General features: G+C 40.8%; 2 protein-coding genes across 3 annotated transcripts; one reads left to right on the plus strand and one right to left on the minus strand.

The window, feature by feature from the left end:
- Window positions 1-646: 646 nt before the first annotated feature.
- On the plus strand, window positions 647-8,062 carry LOC135495672 (phospholipase A2 group XV-like). The gene is made up of 6 exons (XM_064784509.1): window positions 647-803; window positions 1,468-1,621; window positions 1,954-2,072; window positions 2,866-2,964; window positions 4,654-4,881; window positions 5,193-8,062. Exons 1-6 carry the CDS (start codon window positions 665-667, stop codon window positions 5,711-5,713), a joined length of 1,260 nt encoding a protein of 419 aa, XP_064640579.1. The 5' UTR covers window positions 647-664; the 3' UTR covers window positions 5,714-8,062.
- A 2,403-nt stretch (window positions 8,063-10,465) lies between these two features.
- LOC135495675 (sodium-coupled neutral amino acid transporter 7-like) lies at window positions 10,466-17,031 on the minus strand. Of its 2 annotated transcripts, none has more exons than XM_064784515.1 (9): window positions 16,802-17,031; window positions 16,038-16,159; window positions 14,776-14,974; window positions 14,017-14,152; window positions 13,608-13,700; window positions 13,096-13,153; window positions 12,148-12,407; window positions 11,831-12,030; window positions 10,466-11,372 (listed from the first exon to the last, which is right to left on the minus strand). In XM_064784515.1, exons 1-9 carry the CDS (start codon window positions 16,965-16,967, stop codon window positions 11,173-11,175), a joined length of 1,434 nt encoding a protein of 477 aa, XP_064640585.1. In that variant the 5' UTR covers window positions 16,968-17,031; the 3' UTR covers window positions 10,466-11,172. The 2 variants fall into 2 exon arrangements, with proteins under 2 accessions (XP_064640585.1, XP_064640584.1); XM_064784514.1 differs by having other exon boundaries at window positions 16,745-17,031.
- Between the last annotated feature and the right edge of the window lie 458 nt (window positions 17,032-17,489).

Consider the following 17,489-nt stretch of genomic DNA (forward strand, 5'->3'; position numbering starts at 1 on the left):
GTTCCCAGGAATTTTCGGCTACACCGTATTACACTCCGGGGGCATTGAACCGGCCAGAAAGGGTCGGAAAAAAAATTCGCCCCCGGGTTCAACGGGAAGAAATAGCGTTGAACGGGAATAGGGTTATTGTGACCGCATTGGTACACCATATTCGTCAGCCTCGGTGGAGTCTGCGGCGGAGTAGACTCCTATGGCTGCAGTCCATTTCGTCATGATCGTCCTCCCCTGGCCGGTCTTAGGCCCGGCAGGTCTACTGCATGCGTAAGGATTCGGTGTATGACTAGACTGATGGTCCTATGATCACACCGAAAGACCGGTACATAAAATATACGCGAAAGTCATGGCGGGAGTCGGTTCGCCTACTGTAAAATCCGCCGTATTGTGCTCGCGACGTCGATGGATATGCTATTACACTTCAGATAGGTCTACTGTAAACTCGGTCAGGAGATGAGGTTATTCGGTCAGGGCACAATTCCATTTACCAACGAGTTTGTCCTATGCAGAGTTACATGTACATGTATGTTGTCACCAGGGTTGTCGCACCACTGAGCCCCATCAGGTGACTTATGCTTTTTAAGCATTTGTTGATATTTTTGGCAACGGGCCACGCGTCATACATAACTCGGCTCGATCACATGATACCATACAACCTCGAAATCAGGTGATGTCAACAAACATGGCGTTTTCCAGAAAGGTTTTGCAAATTAGCTCTGGCCTCATCGTTCTAATTCTCGTTTCCCTATTTCTTGATGTCGATTCCAGCCCAATAAAAGACAAGCCAAACAACCCGCCCGTCATTCTCAGTAAGTATTTCATGACTGATGAGCCTTTAAAATAGTTTTTTTTCACTATCTGTCGTCTTCGCTCAAATTTGCCAACTCAAACTCAACTGACTTACGTAAAACATACAATACACATACAAGTTACAACACAACTCTCAAGCGTACATACATCATCCCATACTTGCATACATGTACATGCGTTGGATGTGTTGTTGGGGGCTGTATCATCATATCGTCATTTTTTTGGCATCGTGGCCCAGGGCCGGGCTGTCTGGTTTATGCCCAAATTATGATATCGAGGTAGGCCTATAATAGGCATAGTAAGATAGTTATACCTGCCTTCTGCCCCGGTAACCGGTGCGGTCTTGCGCCTGGGGAAGGGGGAGGGGGCAAAAGGCTCTCTCGGGTTCAGTGAGAAAGGGGGGCAAAATGACACATTTTGAGTTTTTCGGCCAAAATCACTGTCCGAGACAAAAAAAGTTGATGACATCGGGGGGGGGGGGGGGGGGGATTTGCCCCATGTCCTGAATCATCTAAGGAATACCCGGAATGTAATTCATGATGTCAATCCCCATTTAAAAAAAGTGGCAATAGATATTACGCCTAACATGGTGATACAATATCGTGCACAAATAACGTCAGAAGGATACACTTTAAATCTCTCAATCTCGCCATCTCATTTCAGTCCCCGGAGATGGAGGCAGCCAACTCGAAGGGAAACTTGACAAGCCATCACATGTCCACTTCTACTGTGAAAGAAAGTCAACCTGGTTTCCTCTCTGGTTGAATTTGGAACTCATTGCTCCCCTGACTATTGACTGCCTCGTTGATAATTTAAGGTACAAACATGTAACATGCCGAGTGATATCAATACAATTTGCTTGATAAATTTCTTTCAGGTCAATTAGGACAATTTGAACTTCTCTTTTAAAGGCCTCCTCCGTTTTGTTCAAAGAATTGAAAGGTGAACTCCAATTTGAAAGTTCCTATAAAATACTATACATACCAAGTTTCAGGGAATTTGCATGCATGTTAACTGCACTACAACATTTATTTTTACTGGCCTGATTTAAAGTGATTGTTAGATCTATTAGAGAGTGTTGCTTGGAACAATTAGCTGTTTAAGTGCAACGTGGTTTTGTTTCTCTCCATATCTTCCTGGTATTTGTAGGTTGGATTATAACCCTTTTACGCGGACCACTCATAACCCACCAGGGGTCGAGATTCGTATACAGGACTTCGGCAATACCTCCACAGTTGAATACCTCGATGCAAGTGAATTGTCAGCCAGTAAGTATAATAAATCGTGTTTTAAACCATAAACTTTATCATGACAATGGATTCAGATCCCTTCTGGATGTGATACCCATAGCACTGTATTGTAGTAGCTGCGCTTACACCACGAAATATTGGTGGACCAATTGCACTTACACCACCACATTGCCGCGACTAATTGGTTCGGCAATCCATTGCCGATACAAATTGCCGAGCAATTTGTCCCACCAAGCTTGATGGTCCAAATTCGCCCGGCTTGTTAAAAGCTCGGCTTTGTCGTGGTGTACGCGCAAATGGATCGACAATTAGCTAGTAAGATGGTTCGGCTCCAAGCGGCGCTTTCGAAATGGCGCTTTCTGCCAAGGCTTTCCGCGTTCTGCTTATTGTTTGCGCGCCATCTGTAGCCGGATTTTATAACTAGCTGCAGCGCTGGTGTAAGCGCTTGGTGGATTTTCGATGGTGCGGCATTGGTTCCCGAACCAAGATTGGTGGTCCATTTTCAGGTGGTGTAAGTGCGGCTAGTGTTAAGGCTTTTGGAGCCTTATAATCTTAGAAGTAAATACTTCAATTTATTTATTGTATTTCTTGATCCACTGCACAGTATTGATTTTAATATGAAATCGGAAATTTGTGTTAAATGTGTTAAATCGATGAAAAATACTTTACCCGACCATACGAAAATGATAAGGGAAATGTTGTTCTGTATGGTGAGTGTGTTAAACACTCTAATAGACTAAGAGGTATAATAAAGGGCTTCAAATAGAAATATCCAAAAAAGTGAAATCAACGGCATACCCTCCCTTTTCAGCATCTTACTATGCTCCAATTGTGGCAGACCTTGTGAAGCATGGCTACAAGAGAGGAATCACGGTGAGAGGTGCTCCATTCGACTTCAGGAAAGCTGCAAGTAAGTCTCAATTAACAAACATGCAAACAGGAGCTTTTTGTCGCTGCAACCCGCAACAGTTATTTCATCTGATAAAAATCGCTTATTTGCGGTGTTTAACGCCGATGCCCATGCAAAAAATTGTTTGTCACTTCAATGAGCAATCAATTCCAAACACAGAGTACTAGTTTTATAATTTTGAAAATTGAACTCAAATATGTGATTTAGCACTGAATATAACTTTCTGCAAGGCTAGATTATTAAAACAGATAAGCAAACACCATGAATACCAAGTTTCAGCTTATTTGCATGTGTTATAACTCCACCACATCATTGTGTATATCGATATATATGAAGAAGTACTTGTACCCTTTTTACTGTCAAGTTATATTTCAAAATATTGGCCAAGGGACATGACCAGGTCAGTTTTTGTCAAGTGTTCATGACACACAATCTATGATATCTATTTAAACAATGTCGTTCAAAATATTCAAGTGAGTTTGGCACAATTATGGTCTCGATCATGGTCATTGCCAGATTGATCATGGCCTGCATTATCATAATCTTGTTCTCATGTTATTGGTTATCAATTGTTATATTTGCCACTGATTACGATCATTGACCCAATATTACATTTCGATTATAGAGCTTTGTGATTGTTCTTGGAATGACCTTAGCAGGTCCTACTCTTGTGTTATTCTAGTGCCCATTATTGGCAGTTATTCAATTCGGTCTCTGAAGATAAAAGTCCTTGTGATCGTGTAAAGAATGGACATGTGGCATTCCTCAGATGGAGGCACTTTTTATTTCTGGAAAAATCTGTAAGCGTTGAAATCAGTGGTCTATTATGTGAGCAAAGCTCAAACAAACTTTTCGACGAAATACTACCAGTTCTCATAAAAGCCTCCAACGGCTGTAAAATGTTGAAAAACATTTACCCGGGAACAGATGAGATGACTCCCAAGCCATATAGAGCTACAAGGAAGGAAGCACATGTAACGTTTTACTGATTATTGTCTGTGTGGTCATGATTTCCCTGTTATCACTACTGCCAAGGTCAAGTGTATGGTCATGAGTGTGATGTCACTTGTGTAAATGGAAAAATGCTAGTTTAAATATCTTGAGATCATGTTCTAAATCATGTGATATGGAGAATTGCCATTAGTTTGCCGCAATGAGTTGTTTCAAATTCTATATCAGTATGTCTTCTATCTTCTGAAGAGACCCTGGTTTTTAGTTGACAATGCCGTTGTCATATTTCTATTGTGATTGTCCAGATATTCATCCCACACAGACTCCTAAAAGTTAATACTGCAACTTTTGATAAACTAATCATGATTATACGCTCAGTGTTTTCTGTACACTTACTTAAAAAGGGAGAAGCACCCCTTTAAAAATTTCTTGCAATTGCTCCCCTCTCCATTTGGACTTGACCACCTCTTAAAATAGTGATTTTGCAATGGTTTTCCATTAGGAGCACCCCTTCTACATCTCCCTGCCACCCCTCTTAACATTCCAACCAGTGTTTTTCAATGAAAAAATCAGTCTTTTGCACACCGTTTCTTGAAAATTCCATGGGGAAACCTGGCACTGCTTTCAAAAAAAGTCTCATACCCTGGAAGTGTTGACTGTTCAGGCAGCTTCATCAGAGCCATTTGACTATAATGCCATTTGATGGCCGTGCTTACATATATTCCTCTTTTACTTCAGATGAGTTACAGGAATACTTCAAAGCCGTGAAAGCTCTCATAGAAGAGACTTACACCTTGAATGGCGACACCAAGGTGGTGGTCATCGCCCACAGCATGGGAAACATCGTCTTCCTCTACTTCCTCAATCACATCGACCAACTGTGGAAAGATAAATACATCAGTTCATACGTCAGCCTGGCAGGGCCATGGGCGGGCGCCGCAAAAACAGTCAGGATTATGGCATCGGGTATGTCCAGTGGAACCTCCCTTAGCAGACACATTTCTATTAAGGGCACCCTCTTCAGAAATACACTCGTTTAAGTCCAAAATTAGTTGTATCCAATCAATCAATTTGACCTCTCTTAACCGGACACCTCTCTTGTTTGGACAATACTTGTCACGCCCAAGTGGGTCCTTGTTAGAGAAGTTCTTATATATGTGCCAATGTGGTACCTCATTTTTTGTTATGAAAAGTTGAAGTCAATTTCAGGTTCAAAAGTTGCTTAAGCCTTCATTGTATCAAATCACTGTTCTAATTTGATTCCATCTTGTTTTCAGGTGACAATCTCGGTGTGTTTGTTGTGGAGACCTTAAAAGCGAGAGTGCAACAGCGTACTATGCCAAGTACTGCCTGGATGATGCCGTCCGAACGATTCTGGAAAAAAGACGAAGTCATTGTCTATACTCCTTATAGAAACTACACGGTTTACGATTACAAACAATTCTTCGCGGACATCAAGTTTCCCGTGGGTTATCTAATGCGACAAGATACAGAAAAACTAATCGACGACCTCAGACCGCCTGGCGTCGAGCATCATTGTTTACATGGTTCAAAGGTACACACCCCGGGGGCGTTTAGATATACTAAAGGCATGTTTCCCGATACTCAGCCGTATACGATTAACGAAGACGGAGATGGTACGGTGAATATGCGGAGTCTGCTCGCATGTTTACTTTGGAAAGGAAAACAGAAACAACCGACTTACCACAAGGTTATAGAGGGCACTGAACATTTGGCGATACTTGATAATTTGGAGGTACTCGATTACTTGCATAAGGTGCTTGGCATCAAGAGTTAAAATGAGATACTCACTCTTGTAGAACTTTGAAACTTATCGGTAATCAACATTTCTAACTGATCAAAAATGGGAAGATCATGAAAACTAAAATTATATTGGATGCATTGGGCAAGCCTTAATAAGAGAATGGATCTTTTTTTACTCAAGCATGTTGGTTAAAAATATAGACGGAAGAGTTACAATAGAACTCACTGCTGTCACTATCATACTTGGAAATGCTGGCAGATTTTAATCAGATTGATTAAAATCAGATTTTCGGCCTCACCGTTGGTGAAAGGTGCTGTACAGTGTGCAGTGTTATACAATATTTGGTTGAATAGAGATTGAGAGGGACTGTAGGCAAGAGGCCTGACTCTGTTGTCCTTTGCCATCGAGTGTCGCATCTGTCAGCCAACCCCGTTATGCAGGAATTATGCTATAGGTGGTGTCGTTCTATCTGGAGTGATTTTTCCTGGTTTTCTTGTCTGTGGTTTTATATTATTGTTTTGGTACAATGTGTTTAACAAGGTTTTTATTAACTTATTTGTTTCTAGCATGATGGTGATAGTTGGACGCCTGGACAAAACAGAATTTTTGACATACCAATAACATTAGTTACTGTTACATACATGAAGGGTTTCATGATGTTGGTCAATTTAATGCCCAGTCTTGCAAAGCTACAGAACTTCTGTGTGAAATTATGTTGTGTTGATCTCATAATTCTAGTCATAGTTAGAGTTCTGGGTAGATCTTCGTATTTGAACATGGCTGAAACTTTTCATGATTGCATCTTTGTCAAGAGTCGTCTAAGCTAGAGTCAAATGGAAAACTCGAAAGTCGTATTTAAAAAAAAAATTAGGTGTTTTTAACTAGCTAATTTCGGTCTTGCAGTATTATGATATCCTTGAATGTCATTATTGGTGTTGTCACTATCATCAAGAATGAACAAAGACTAGTCTTTATTAATTCTTGCTATTATGCAAATTCACCGTATTTTCATACCTACTCTAGCTCCCTCGTACTATCAGTAGAACCTCCCTCACCAGAAACCTCTGTTAGGACTCGCTCTCTATTCCCGACAACTTTATTGGACCTAAATGGATTATTTATATTCAATATGTCCTCTGTAATCAGGCCACCTCTCTATTACGGACAGCACCTGTCCATCCAAAGGGTGTCCTTAATAGAAAGGTTCCACTACACTTCCAAATTTCATATTTCTCGACTTTTCATTCATTTGTAGCGTTGCACTATCATGACGTAATATGGTTTCCTTTATATATCCGCATTTTCTCACTTCTCCCAAAGAGGTGTTTAAAAAATTATCAACAGCTTTAATGTGCATTTGTTGAATTCTACAACCATTATAAGGCTTTATTCTTTTGAAGTCACAGCTGAGTTATTTCTGAACAACTGAAAATTTCGTATACCATAGCAATTTTTCTGTGGTTATTTCAGCATTCATTTACTTCTGCTGTACATGTACAACAAAACTGACGTTTTATGCTGTGGTGTAAAGCATAGGTAATTCCTCAGAAAGGCCAATTGATGTGCTGGCAGAGTATGTCATGCTTGGGTTAAAAAAATTAACTGACCATGAAGTTCTGGCCTGGATCGTGAATAATCAAATACATGTAGTATTATCAAGTACATGTATGTATAAGTGTACGTACATGTATGTATAGCTCTTTCTACATACTTGGTATTATTAATGTATCAATTAAAATACTCTTCCCAGGTTGTTATGAGCTGGATGTATTAATTCTGCATGACATACTTTTGATTAGCATCATTATAGGTCAGAGCTGGCAGCTGGTAGCATCATAATGTTGTCTGATTTCTGTGTGCAGCTGTTGGGCCTATTTCCATGATCAATGAGGCCTGCAGCCGACAGTGACATCAGCCACCAACATGACCAATAGTACAGCAATATGCTCGAAATATTCCCAGCTATTTCATTTCACAGTTTTAAGAAAATGCAACGTTTGCGGACTTTTGACTTAGTGTTTTGTCAATCCTGGTAAATTAATTTCAGTTAGATATTCCTTTTGAAATGTTTCCAAAAGATTTTGTATGTAATTCAAAACTTGGAGAAAAAGCATCCTTACTAACAGTGGAGCATTCAAATGAACATTGGCCAATTTGCTATGTTAAACTATTCACCGAATATTGAATGCAGCTATTCAAGCATTAAGAAATCCAGTGTAACAAGACAAACTGGCAACTCGTCATGACGCATGTTCCACAGTTTTAGGGAAAGCCATTTATCTGAGATGTATGTAGTACATTAGAAGAGGGCTTCCAGGCCTGCACGTTCAATGTCTTTCTAATGTATGCTCATATTTTCAATAAAATGAGAATGTTTTTCAATCGGTGATTGGTATATTTTCATTAAGTGGGTCGTCCACATGTGGAGGAAGCAAATAATCTTGAAAACGTTAACTTAAAGATTTGTCATAGGTCCTAGACTTAACTGGCGAATGAAAAGATTTGTCATAGGTCACTAGACTTAAGTTCTGGGGAATGAGGAGGCAGTTTGGAAAAGTCTAGTGGCACACACTGCATCGTCAACCAATGATCGACTTGATGAGAATGAAGGGGTCTTCTTCATTGGATATGACAACAACTCTGTACTTCTCCATAAATGGATGCGACAGCTTTTGCCATGGCCAGCCATAAGGTCCTCGGACCTGTTCCTCAGTTCTTGGACCACTCTGAGCTGGTCTTCCCCCATACCACTGTGGAAGCATCATCCAAACTACACATGCAAGTGTTGTTTTGTGTCCTTTAGGGTTTATGGCGTTGTATTGTTAGATTAGAGCTGCAGAAGCAACTAAGTAAATAAGCAGAAGAAATGTTTTGTAGGGACTGGTCTCTGCATTCTGTGTCCGAGTATTGAGTAAACTAGCACTGCTCTAAAAAAACTGCATTTTAAGAATCTATTAATGAGATGTCAGTCCTTGCAAACCTGAAAATTATGCACAGGTGTCTTTAAATTTCACCTAGGTTGGCATGATGGGGACAATGTCACAAACCTATAATGGACACTAATGAATCCGATTTAGATGTCGTTTTGGGGTGTGACATGAAGATTTGCACAGAGTATAAAATAGTGTGGTATATGCCACGGGGACAATGTCACAACCTCTGATTATGGCCTACTGACAATGTCCAAGGTGAAATTTAATCTTGACCCCCCCCCCCCCCGGAATGCACAGCTAGCCCTCTCTGTTCACCATGCTGCAAACAGGTTGATGATAGGGACAATTATCACGCCCACTTCTCCTGTGCATTGTGAACTTCGTGTGTTCCAACACTAACCCTAACCCTGACAGTTAACCTAGTGCGCGCGCAGCTAACACGCGCTCATGAGCCTGCGGCGCCTAACGGCCAATCCTTAAACCAACTACTGCTTTTTGCGTTATTCCAATGTAAGTGCCCTCACAAGCCCATGCTCAAGCTGGTGTTGAGTAGGTTGTGACATCGTCCATTGGACGGAAGTGAAGCCCTTAGTCCCCTCTAATACAGTAGAAGAGCTAGTAAATCCATTTGCTTGGAGTGCTTAATCGTAATTATTACAATATTAGCTTCAGATGCCCCATTTACACTCCAGACACAATGGACAGGCCTTGTCTTATCGCCTGGTACATAGAGGAAGGACAATCAGGATGACGAAAGGGACTGTATTGGAGTCCCAAGCCTTGTTTGGCTCTGGAGTGGCAAGTACAGCAATGGATTGGGGAACAAAAATAAAGGAGTACAGTAGAACCGCTCTATCATTAAGGACACTCTGTGGGACTGACAAGTGCTGTCCTAGAGGTGTCCTGATTAGAGAGGTCAAATTTAATGGAAACTACAACTTTGAGACTAAAACTAGTGTTCTTTTGATAGAGACTAAGAGAGGTGTTTGGTGAAGTAGGTTACACCTTGGAAGAACTATATATCAAAAAGTCTTACCGCATTTGCTTGGAGGTAGGCCAAGGTTCCAACCGACGAACCATCATCAAAACTTCTAAAATCTTTGTCCAAGACATGAAGAAGATGTATAAAAATGGTAGATCTGTCGAGGTTATTTGCAAGACTAGTACATGTAAATACCGCTAATAGGCCCCACCCTGTGTCTTATGTCATTGGCAATACCAAAAAATCTATTCATGCAAAAGGAGTCTGAGGGCATGCTCAATTTCATAGGCAAGTGACTTAGGCGACAGTAGTGCCATCTAGTGGTATAAAGTGGAACTGAGAGTTTTGGACGAAGATTTCAGTTCCATTTTCTGCCGCGAGACAGCGCCACTGTCGCCAGAGCCAATTTCATACTGTGGGTACTGTAATCAATTGGTTTTCATGCCAGTAGGGAATTTGATCGAGATAATGACTTGCTTTCGTTGTCAAAACAGGTTCAGCACAGCCACGAGCCATCTTCCCACACAAATGACAGTAGATATGACGAGAAGCTGTATAAAAAGATCTAGGGTAAATTTTCGGAGGCCCAGTTTCTTTTGCAAATGTAGGAGTACGCGCCAATGACGCGCTTATCTCTCTCTATGTTTTGTGTCAGTTCCACGCAACCTATGGGCTGGGTAGCACGTCAGTGACGAACCACTGACCAACAATGTCGCACCACTGACGCGATTTACAGGATGTCAATTGAGATTTGGACTGTATTTGCTAGGATCATCGGCCACAAATGTAAAATTGCTTGGAATCCAGGTCTCGGTAAAAAACAAAGAAAACATACATCTATCATGATTATATAATTACAAAATATATCTTCAAATCATAATAGACTTAACAACAATCAATATAAATAATCCATAAAGAACTATTTATTCTTTAAGCAAATTGACCAGCTCCACTGACTTTATCAGCTGAGCTAAAAAGTCTTCATTGGCAATATTATGCGAACACCCCAAGTATAAGTACTACTTGATAGCCAGCTTTTTTACAATCCCTTGATTACAAAACCTGAGATCTGACAAATCTCTGACAAAATTATCTGAAGAACTAATGACATCACTGTTGATAGACTGGGTGGTTGTGAAACCCTAGGACGATAAATGTTGTAGTCATCCCTTTTACCCCTTACTATCCAAATCAATGATCACACACACATTGGCTTGCTGTGCACAATCCTGGGTGAAGCCACACCAATCACATCAGTTTTGATAAAAATCACATCAGTTTTGACAAAAAATATCAAGATTCCGCGGTACTCCTTCTGTTTGAATCCGAAATCTGGGACACATTGGATGATAGGAATAAAGTCTAGCAAATGCTTTTACTTCAGTTTTGTACAGAAAGGCCTAGTGTAAATGTACATGGAGTTTTAAATAAAAGAATTTGCTAGTCTTTATTTATATCACCCATTGTCTTGTTGGGTACCACTCCTGGTGAACACACTTTTATCACATTTATAGCTTGTGACACAAGATAGGAACTAACAAATGTCACGACTCCTCCCATATTGTTCATATCTAAAATCACGTACATATCGTCTCATTGTGGACAATACGAGGTGAAGACGCACTGATCACATCATTGCTGACAGACTGTGTGGTCGTGACACCAAATATGAAGGCACCCAAAACGATGAACGCGACCGCCATGCCCTTCATTGTCCGCACCTTCCAGCGAGCAAGCTCAGCTTCTTTTAAGTACCCGACTTGGAGGAGACACATACCTGAAAATAGAGGAGACATTTGATAAGATAGGGTGTGTGTTTTTGGATATAAGCTGCAATGAGTATGGAACCCTTGCCATTCATCGTCAATCAATGTTGCACTTTGAAAAGATGAATCAAATTGTGCGGACTAAAAGTCACACTCCCACCAATTCATAAAAGGGGCTCAAGTTGGGGTGCTTGTACCAAGACTGACCGCTGGCGCCAAAATACAGCCTCATGTATAATTTTGCCCTAACCACCCTTTTGAAGTGCAGAAGCCACAGGTACAGTCATTGGGCCACAGTCATCTAAGGCTTTTGCCACAACTGTTTACAGCTAAAAACGATTTATACTCATAATTTATAGTAGTCTTCCTTGCACTGATTTATTCAAACTATACTTGGGACAGCGCTTACATAAGCCGAGTTTACATTATTTCATGGACTGGTCGACCAAAACACTAAAATCTTACTCACCAGGGAACACAAATATAAAAACAGCAGCCAGGCCACCAAGCACCGATATCACAGCTCCAATATTTGGTATAAACACTGCCAGTACTAAAGACGTGACAAACCAGACTAGTGTCACTAATACCCGCCGGCTTTTCTCACCGGATACAATCTGGTCTGGTGTGAGGCAACACCAGTGGATCCAGACACTCATGAAGGCAGCCCTGAAAAGAACGAACCACTAGTAATGTAAAGATATCAGTAATTAGACTGACTGCAGGACAGGATGATGATAATGGCGATGATGATGACGATGATGACCACGCTGACATCAAACTTACCTGCCACAAAATGACAGAATAGGGTACGTCGTATATGTCTTAGCAGCGATGAGAAATACACCTATCAGTACTTCTGGCGTGGGCTGGTATGATTTGAGAATATCTGCATCGACGTTCGAACCAAATGTCAAGTACCCAAACGCGGCAGCAAGGGTGTAAGTTAGGACACAGATTAATATCGCCACTCCGACACATTTTGAAAATTCTTTCACATTGCGTTTTTCGAGGCAGGAGTAGATTGGTACAACACTGACATGGCACTGAAAGACAAGACTGATGAATGAGCAAGGTGTTTTTAATGACTTTAAATGTAAAAGGTTTTCTACGCTTTCAAGCTAAAGAAAAATCTTGTCAGATTACAACTACAGTAGAACCTCTCTATTAAGGACACCCTTGGGACTGACAAGTGCTGTCCTTAATAGAGAGGTGTCCTAATTAGAAAGGTCAAATTGAAAGGAAACTACCAATTTGGGACCAAAACTAGTGTCATTAATAGAGAGGTTGTGCTTAATAGAGAGGTGTCCGCTAAGGGAGGTTCCACTGTACTTCATTGCTTTCGACTGTGTTTTTTAAAAACAGGTAATGCTTTTCAAAATGATGGAGAATGGACAACTTTTCAAGCGTAGTGGACACCTCTCTATTAAGGACATCCTCTAGATTAAGGACACAACTTTAGGGCTCAAATTGGTTGTTTCCATTCAGTTTAACCTCTCTAATCAAGACACCTCTCCATTAAGGACTGCATTTGACAAAAGGGTGTCCTTAATGGAGATTGTTCTACTGTACTTCTTTTGAAGTTATGGGTTTTTGCTCTCAGGAATCTGGCACAGAAATTTGACTAACTCACGACCCTATGATATTATGGTCCTTGCAAGTCATTTCGAACAACAATATTGTTGTTCAACTAGTTGTGCAGAAACATCTGAAACTTATTGTACCTAGTCTTACCTGATAACCGAAACAAATGACTGGAACAACCAGGAACATATCCATGAAATTATCTGGTCTGAAAGCAAAATGATTTTAGAAATATATACTCGATAAAATACTGCTTGATGCGAGTTGTAAGATCATACAGCTTGGTAGATTTGAATGCAGCAGATACGAGAGTCATGGCAACTTCCTCTGCAAAGTCACTTGACGCTACGAGAGGATTTCTAGCTTGACCAAAGTCACTGATGAAGCGACCAGGAACTGCCGAAGACCTACAGCTAACTGCCAATTTTTCTGCCATGCACAAACTGAGGATATGATTGTTACGTTGAATCTGACCTCAAAGAATAGAAGAACTAGACTTTACTTGGTGCCATTTACATTTTAGTATTCTGCTCTATGTTGTTACAGTCAATGATCTTGCAATTTTAATGATTTTTTTCAAGGCATTTCTGTCTTGTTTGCAGGAGATACACACATGATCTCTATTTCAACAATTTTCTTTGAAGGAAAGATTTATAACTTACTTGGTTTTTATATGTCCTGGGGTAATGCCAGATGTGAAGTATTTAATGAAGATCAAGAGTACCACGTAGGCAATTCCAACAACACCGAAAAAGCTGCAAGAAAATTGAAATTCTCAAAATGTACAATCTTTTTTTTAAAGTGGCGAAATCAGCTCACAACTTCCCCCTCTGTACACATGCATCTTGAGCTGTGTTATAGTCATGCACATGTACACTTCTGTAAACAGTGTACCAGTGTTCAGTTCGCCATGTAATAGTTATGTTGTTATATTGCCCCGTAATTAAAGCCTATGGCTTTTCACTGTTTAACAGCTGTCTTTTTGTATTTGTCATTAATAACTCAATAAACCACTCTTCATGAAAAATTATCATTTTGCTCATGTATACCACTGTACAAGCTTGCTCTTACCTTGAATACTTAAGAAAATCTATTCTTTTTGGAAAGCACATTGGCAGAATGAGTATAACACTAGACAAGGTCATTGTAAATTTGCGATCCATGTACCAATAATGACAAAAGTCGGCACCACTGATGAAATAAAAGACTGAAAAATAGAGGGAGTACTCCTTAGAGATGTCCTAATTAGAGAGGTCAAATAGAATGGAAACAACCTGTTTGGGACAAGAACGAGTGTCCTCAATAGAGAAGTTGTCCTTAATAGAGAGGTGTCCGCTTAGGGAGGTTCCACTGTATTTGAACAAACAGAGTACATAGAGTAGGCAACTTTTGTGTGTCTCTATTGGACAGGGGTCGGGAATTAAACGACTGATTAAAGAGAGGGTGTCCCACAAGGAGAAGTGTTTAGTTAAGGGAGATTTTGACTGTAGTACCGGTACACACTTCCTTCACGGGGAGCTGAAGGATTAGATTTTGAACTCTGGGCCTCAGACGTAGGACAAATGTTGGAGCTCCCATTCCACCAGTCTTATTTACAGCAGTAAGCTACAGATCTTGAAGACAAAGATACCGGGCCGAATTCATAGAGGGCGTTTAGCACAAACAGCATTTAACTACTGAATAGACAGGTTCAGGTCCGTCATGTAAATCTTCACAGAATATGAATAGGCCCTGAAACTCATTAGAGAGAAGTTACTCACGTCTAACCCTTAAACACCCTTTATGAATTTGGCCCACCCAGTCTAAAAAAAGATAGGTATGGTATCTTACATCTGTCTAGTTGGTCGCCGATAATAATGAAGAACGTAATGCAAGTCCCATAGCAGTACACAACAATACATAGTGAGCATACATTCTGTGCCGCCTTGCCGCACATCGAGTACACCACATCCTGATAGGTGGCGCTTTGGTTCACGTCCGAACAATATCCGAGCAGAATTAGGGCAACCACTATAAAGACCATGAAGACCTGAAAACAGAACCAAAAAGATAAGCTTAAGAACTATACACTTATACTTTATTTGTCTATCATACTTAAAATTTTGCTTTTAGTGTGTAGGCAGGAGTATAGCAGGGTTTCTGCCAGAGGGGGGATGGGGGATGGGGGGATGGGGGGATGGGGGATGGGGGGGATTCATCCCACCCTAAAATATTTTAAGTGGGGATATCCCCCCCTGTAATTTTGAGCACTAAAGTTTGTTTTACTGTCAAATGAGTAATTTTCATGATTTGATATGTAAAATAAGAGCATTTGGGAGCCAATTGTAGCAGTTTAAGGGCCAAAAAACGTCTCAGGAGGGGTCATATACCCTTTTAAAGAAAAAAAAATTTTTTTTAGAAAATTTTTTTTTTGCTCCTCTCAAATTTAATCCTGGCAGAAACCCTGAGTATCTAGTGCTGGTGGAAGGTTTAGAATGATGCACCAGGCCCCTGATGTCCCCGGAATGGATATCTCAGTAAAGGGTCAATACACATTGTCATTGAGTATCAACAAATAAATGTAGGTCACTCCAAAATCGCATCAATAATTTGGTCAACAGGTCACCCGGCCAGGGTCTGAAACTGAATCTAGAAGGCCTCATTCATCTGTCAACTTGTCATTGTTTTTAAATGTGATAAGACAATCTTTGCAATATTGAACTGTCAATCTTGAAAATGATCTCCAAACATTCCATGGACTATATATTGATAAAAATAATTATGATAACAATGCGATGATAAGTTTGGATTGGGTCAAGGGTTTTACTGCAACATAGGATAGGCAAATCATTTGGAAAGCTCTGCTGTTATAAACTGTAAATAATGACAAATAAACACATGGCCGATGACATTATTCATGAAGCTAGAAGCAAGATCTTGTCCAAATACGCTTGAACTACACATTAATCAACGATACAGACAAGACACAGGTTCATCAGAAATTGTTGTTGACCAAATGTACTTTCAGCTTTCGAGAATGTAAAAGTTTAGAATGGCTGTGGCATAGTGAAGTTGAAGTCCTATGTTGATGGATTGTTTATTTGATTACTTACTGCCTGTACAATGACGGCAACCAGCACACCCCCTGCTGCATCATACGCCTGGGGGAAGTTTAGGAGTCCAGCGCCCAAGGCAGCATTTACCACAAGGAATACCGAGGCATACCAAGAGGAACCTAGAAGAGAAGCATTTGAAATATACGACTAAAGAATTCTACTCTAGGTTTATTAGTAGACTCATTAAGTGCATGCATGCATGGTTGTTCTTTTCTTCATCAAATGGTCTGGACTTGGAGTCCAGTTTGACATCGCATCTAGTCCGATTTTAGATCTGATGATGAAGCCAGGATGCACAGGATACTACCCCAAGACACCTTGGGATGACAGCCCATTGAGGTCCTATGCTGCAGGTTTGCCAAAGCAATGCAAAATCTGGAATTGGTTTTAGGAAAAGGGGAACTAATGTGGGAGTTAGGGACTGAGTAGAAAACACCAGAACTAACAGAGGGTAAAGGCTGAGTGCAAACTCACTACGGGAAGAAATGGGGGGGGGGGGGGGGGGGGAGGGGGTGTGTGTCTGTGTGTGAAATAATTCGCATCTTTCCTGATTAGTGGCTCTATAGATCGATACACTTGATTGGGAACAACGTTTACGAAGACGTCCCGTCACGTCACGTTACAGTAATGTCAAAATGCATTGTGTATCCATGATGGAAAGAGGCGAATTTCGAAGCAGTATACCGGTTACCAAAGCAACCAACCTGAGGATTTTTGCACCACCTCCAAGCTTTGAACAAGCTCAACAGACCCATGCCTACCAGAAGTGGCCCCTTTTATTTGCTCATCTCTCTTCGCAAATTGGGGCCCAAAAGAAACAGTAGATTGCAACAAACGGGTCGATTCATCAGCATTTTGAATATCTCCTTGGGGGAAAGAGTTCACCCTCTGTCTGTTGCTACCGTCCTCATCTTGGGAAGAGCGCATATTCTTGCAAAAAATCTACTTTTGTAAGTCATGTAAGTGTTTTTAATCAGCTGACCGCCATTCACTTTTGTCGTCGGAGATAAACTAAGTGGTCAATTCCGTCGATGCCTTGTCTTCACGGGTGTCTTCTGAATGGTCACATCCATGATTTCGAGCATTTCAGGCCCCATAGCTCGATCTCCTCTGAGAATGGACAGTTTCACGTGGAGTGTACATTAACGTCTTTTGGTCTGTGGCGGCAAATTGTCACAATGCCCAATTCAGACATCAAAGCTTTAAGGAAAACAGGAGGGCCAATGTCTAACGGAGTGTAATCATTTCAGGAGTCCCATCTCACCAAGTCAAGTGCGAGGAGGGGACAGCCGCATGACATGATTTGCTGTAGGATAAAACTGGCCAGAGAGGTATATATCGATATGCTTCCAGCCGCAATGAGGAATTTAGCAACTCAAGGGCTGAAGCTGTTTCATGACAGTGACGCAATGGGACAAAATGTTTCCAGCTGAGAACTACAAGAGAGTG

The sequence above is a fragment of the Lineus longissimus genome, chromosome 11 (assembly GCF_910592395.1).
Source record: "Lineus longissimus chromosome 11, tnLinLong1.2, whole genome shotgun sequence".
Lineage (NCBI taxonomy): Eukaryota > Metazoa > Nemertea > Pilidiophora > Heteronemertea > Lineidae > Lineus > Lineus longissimus.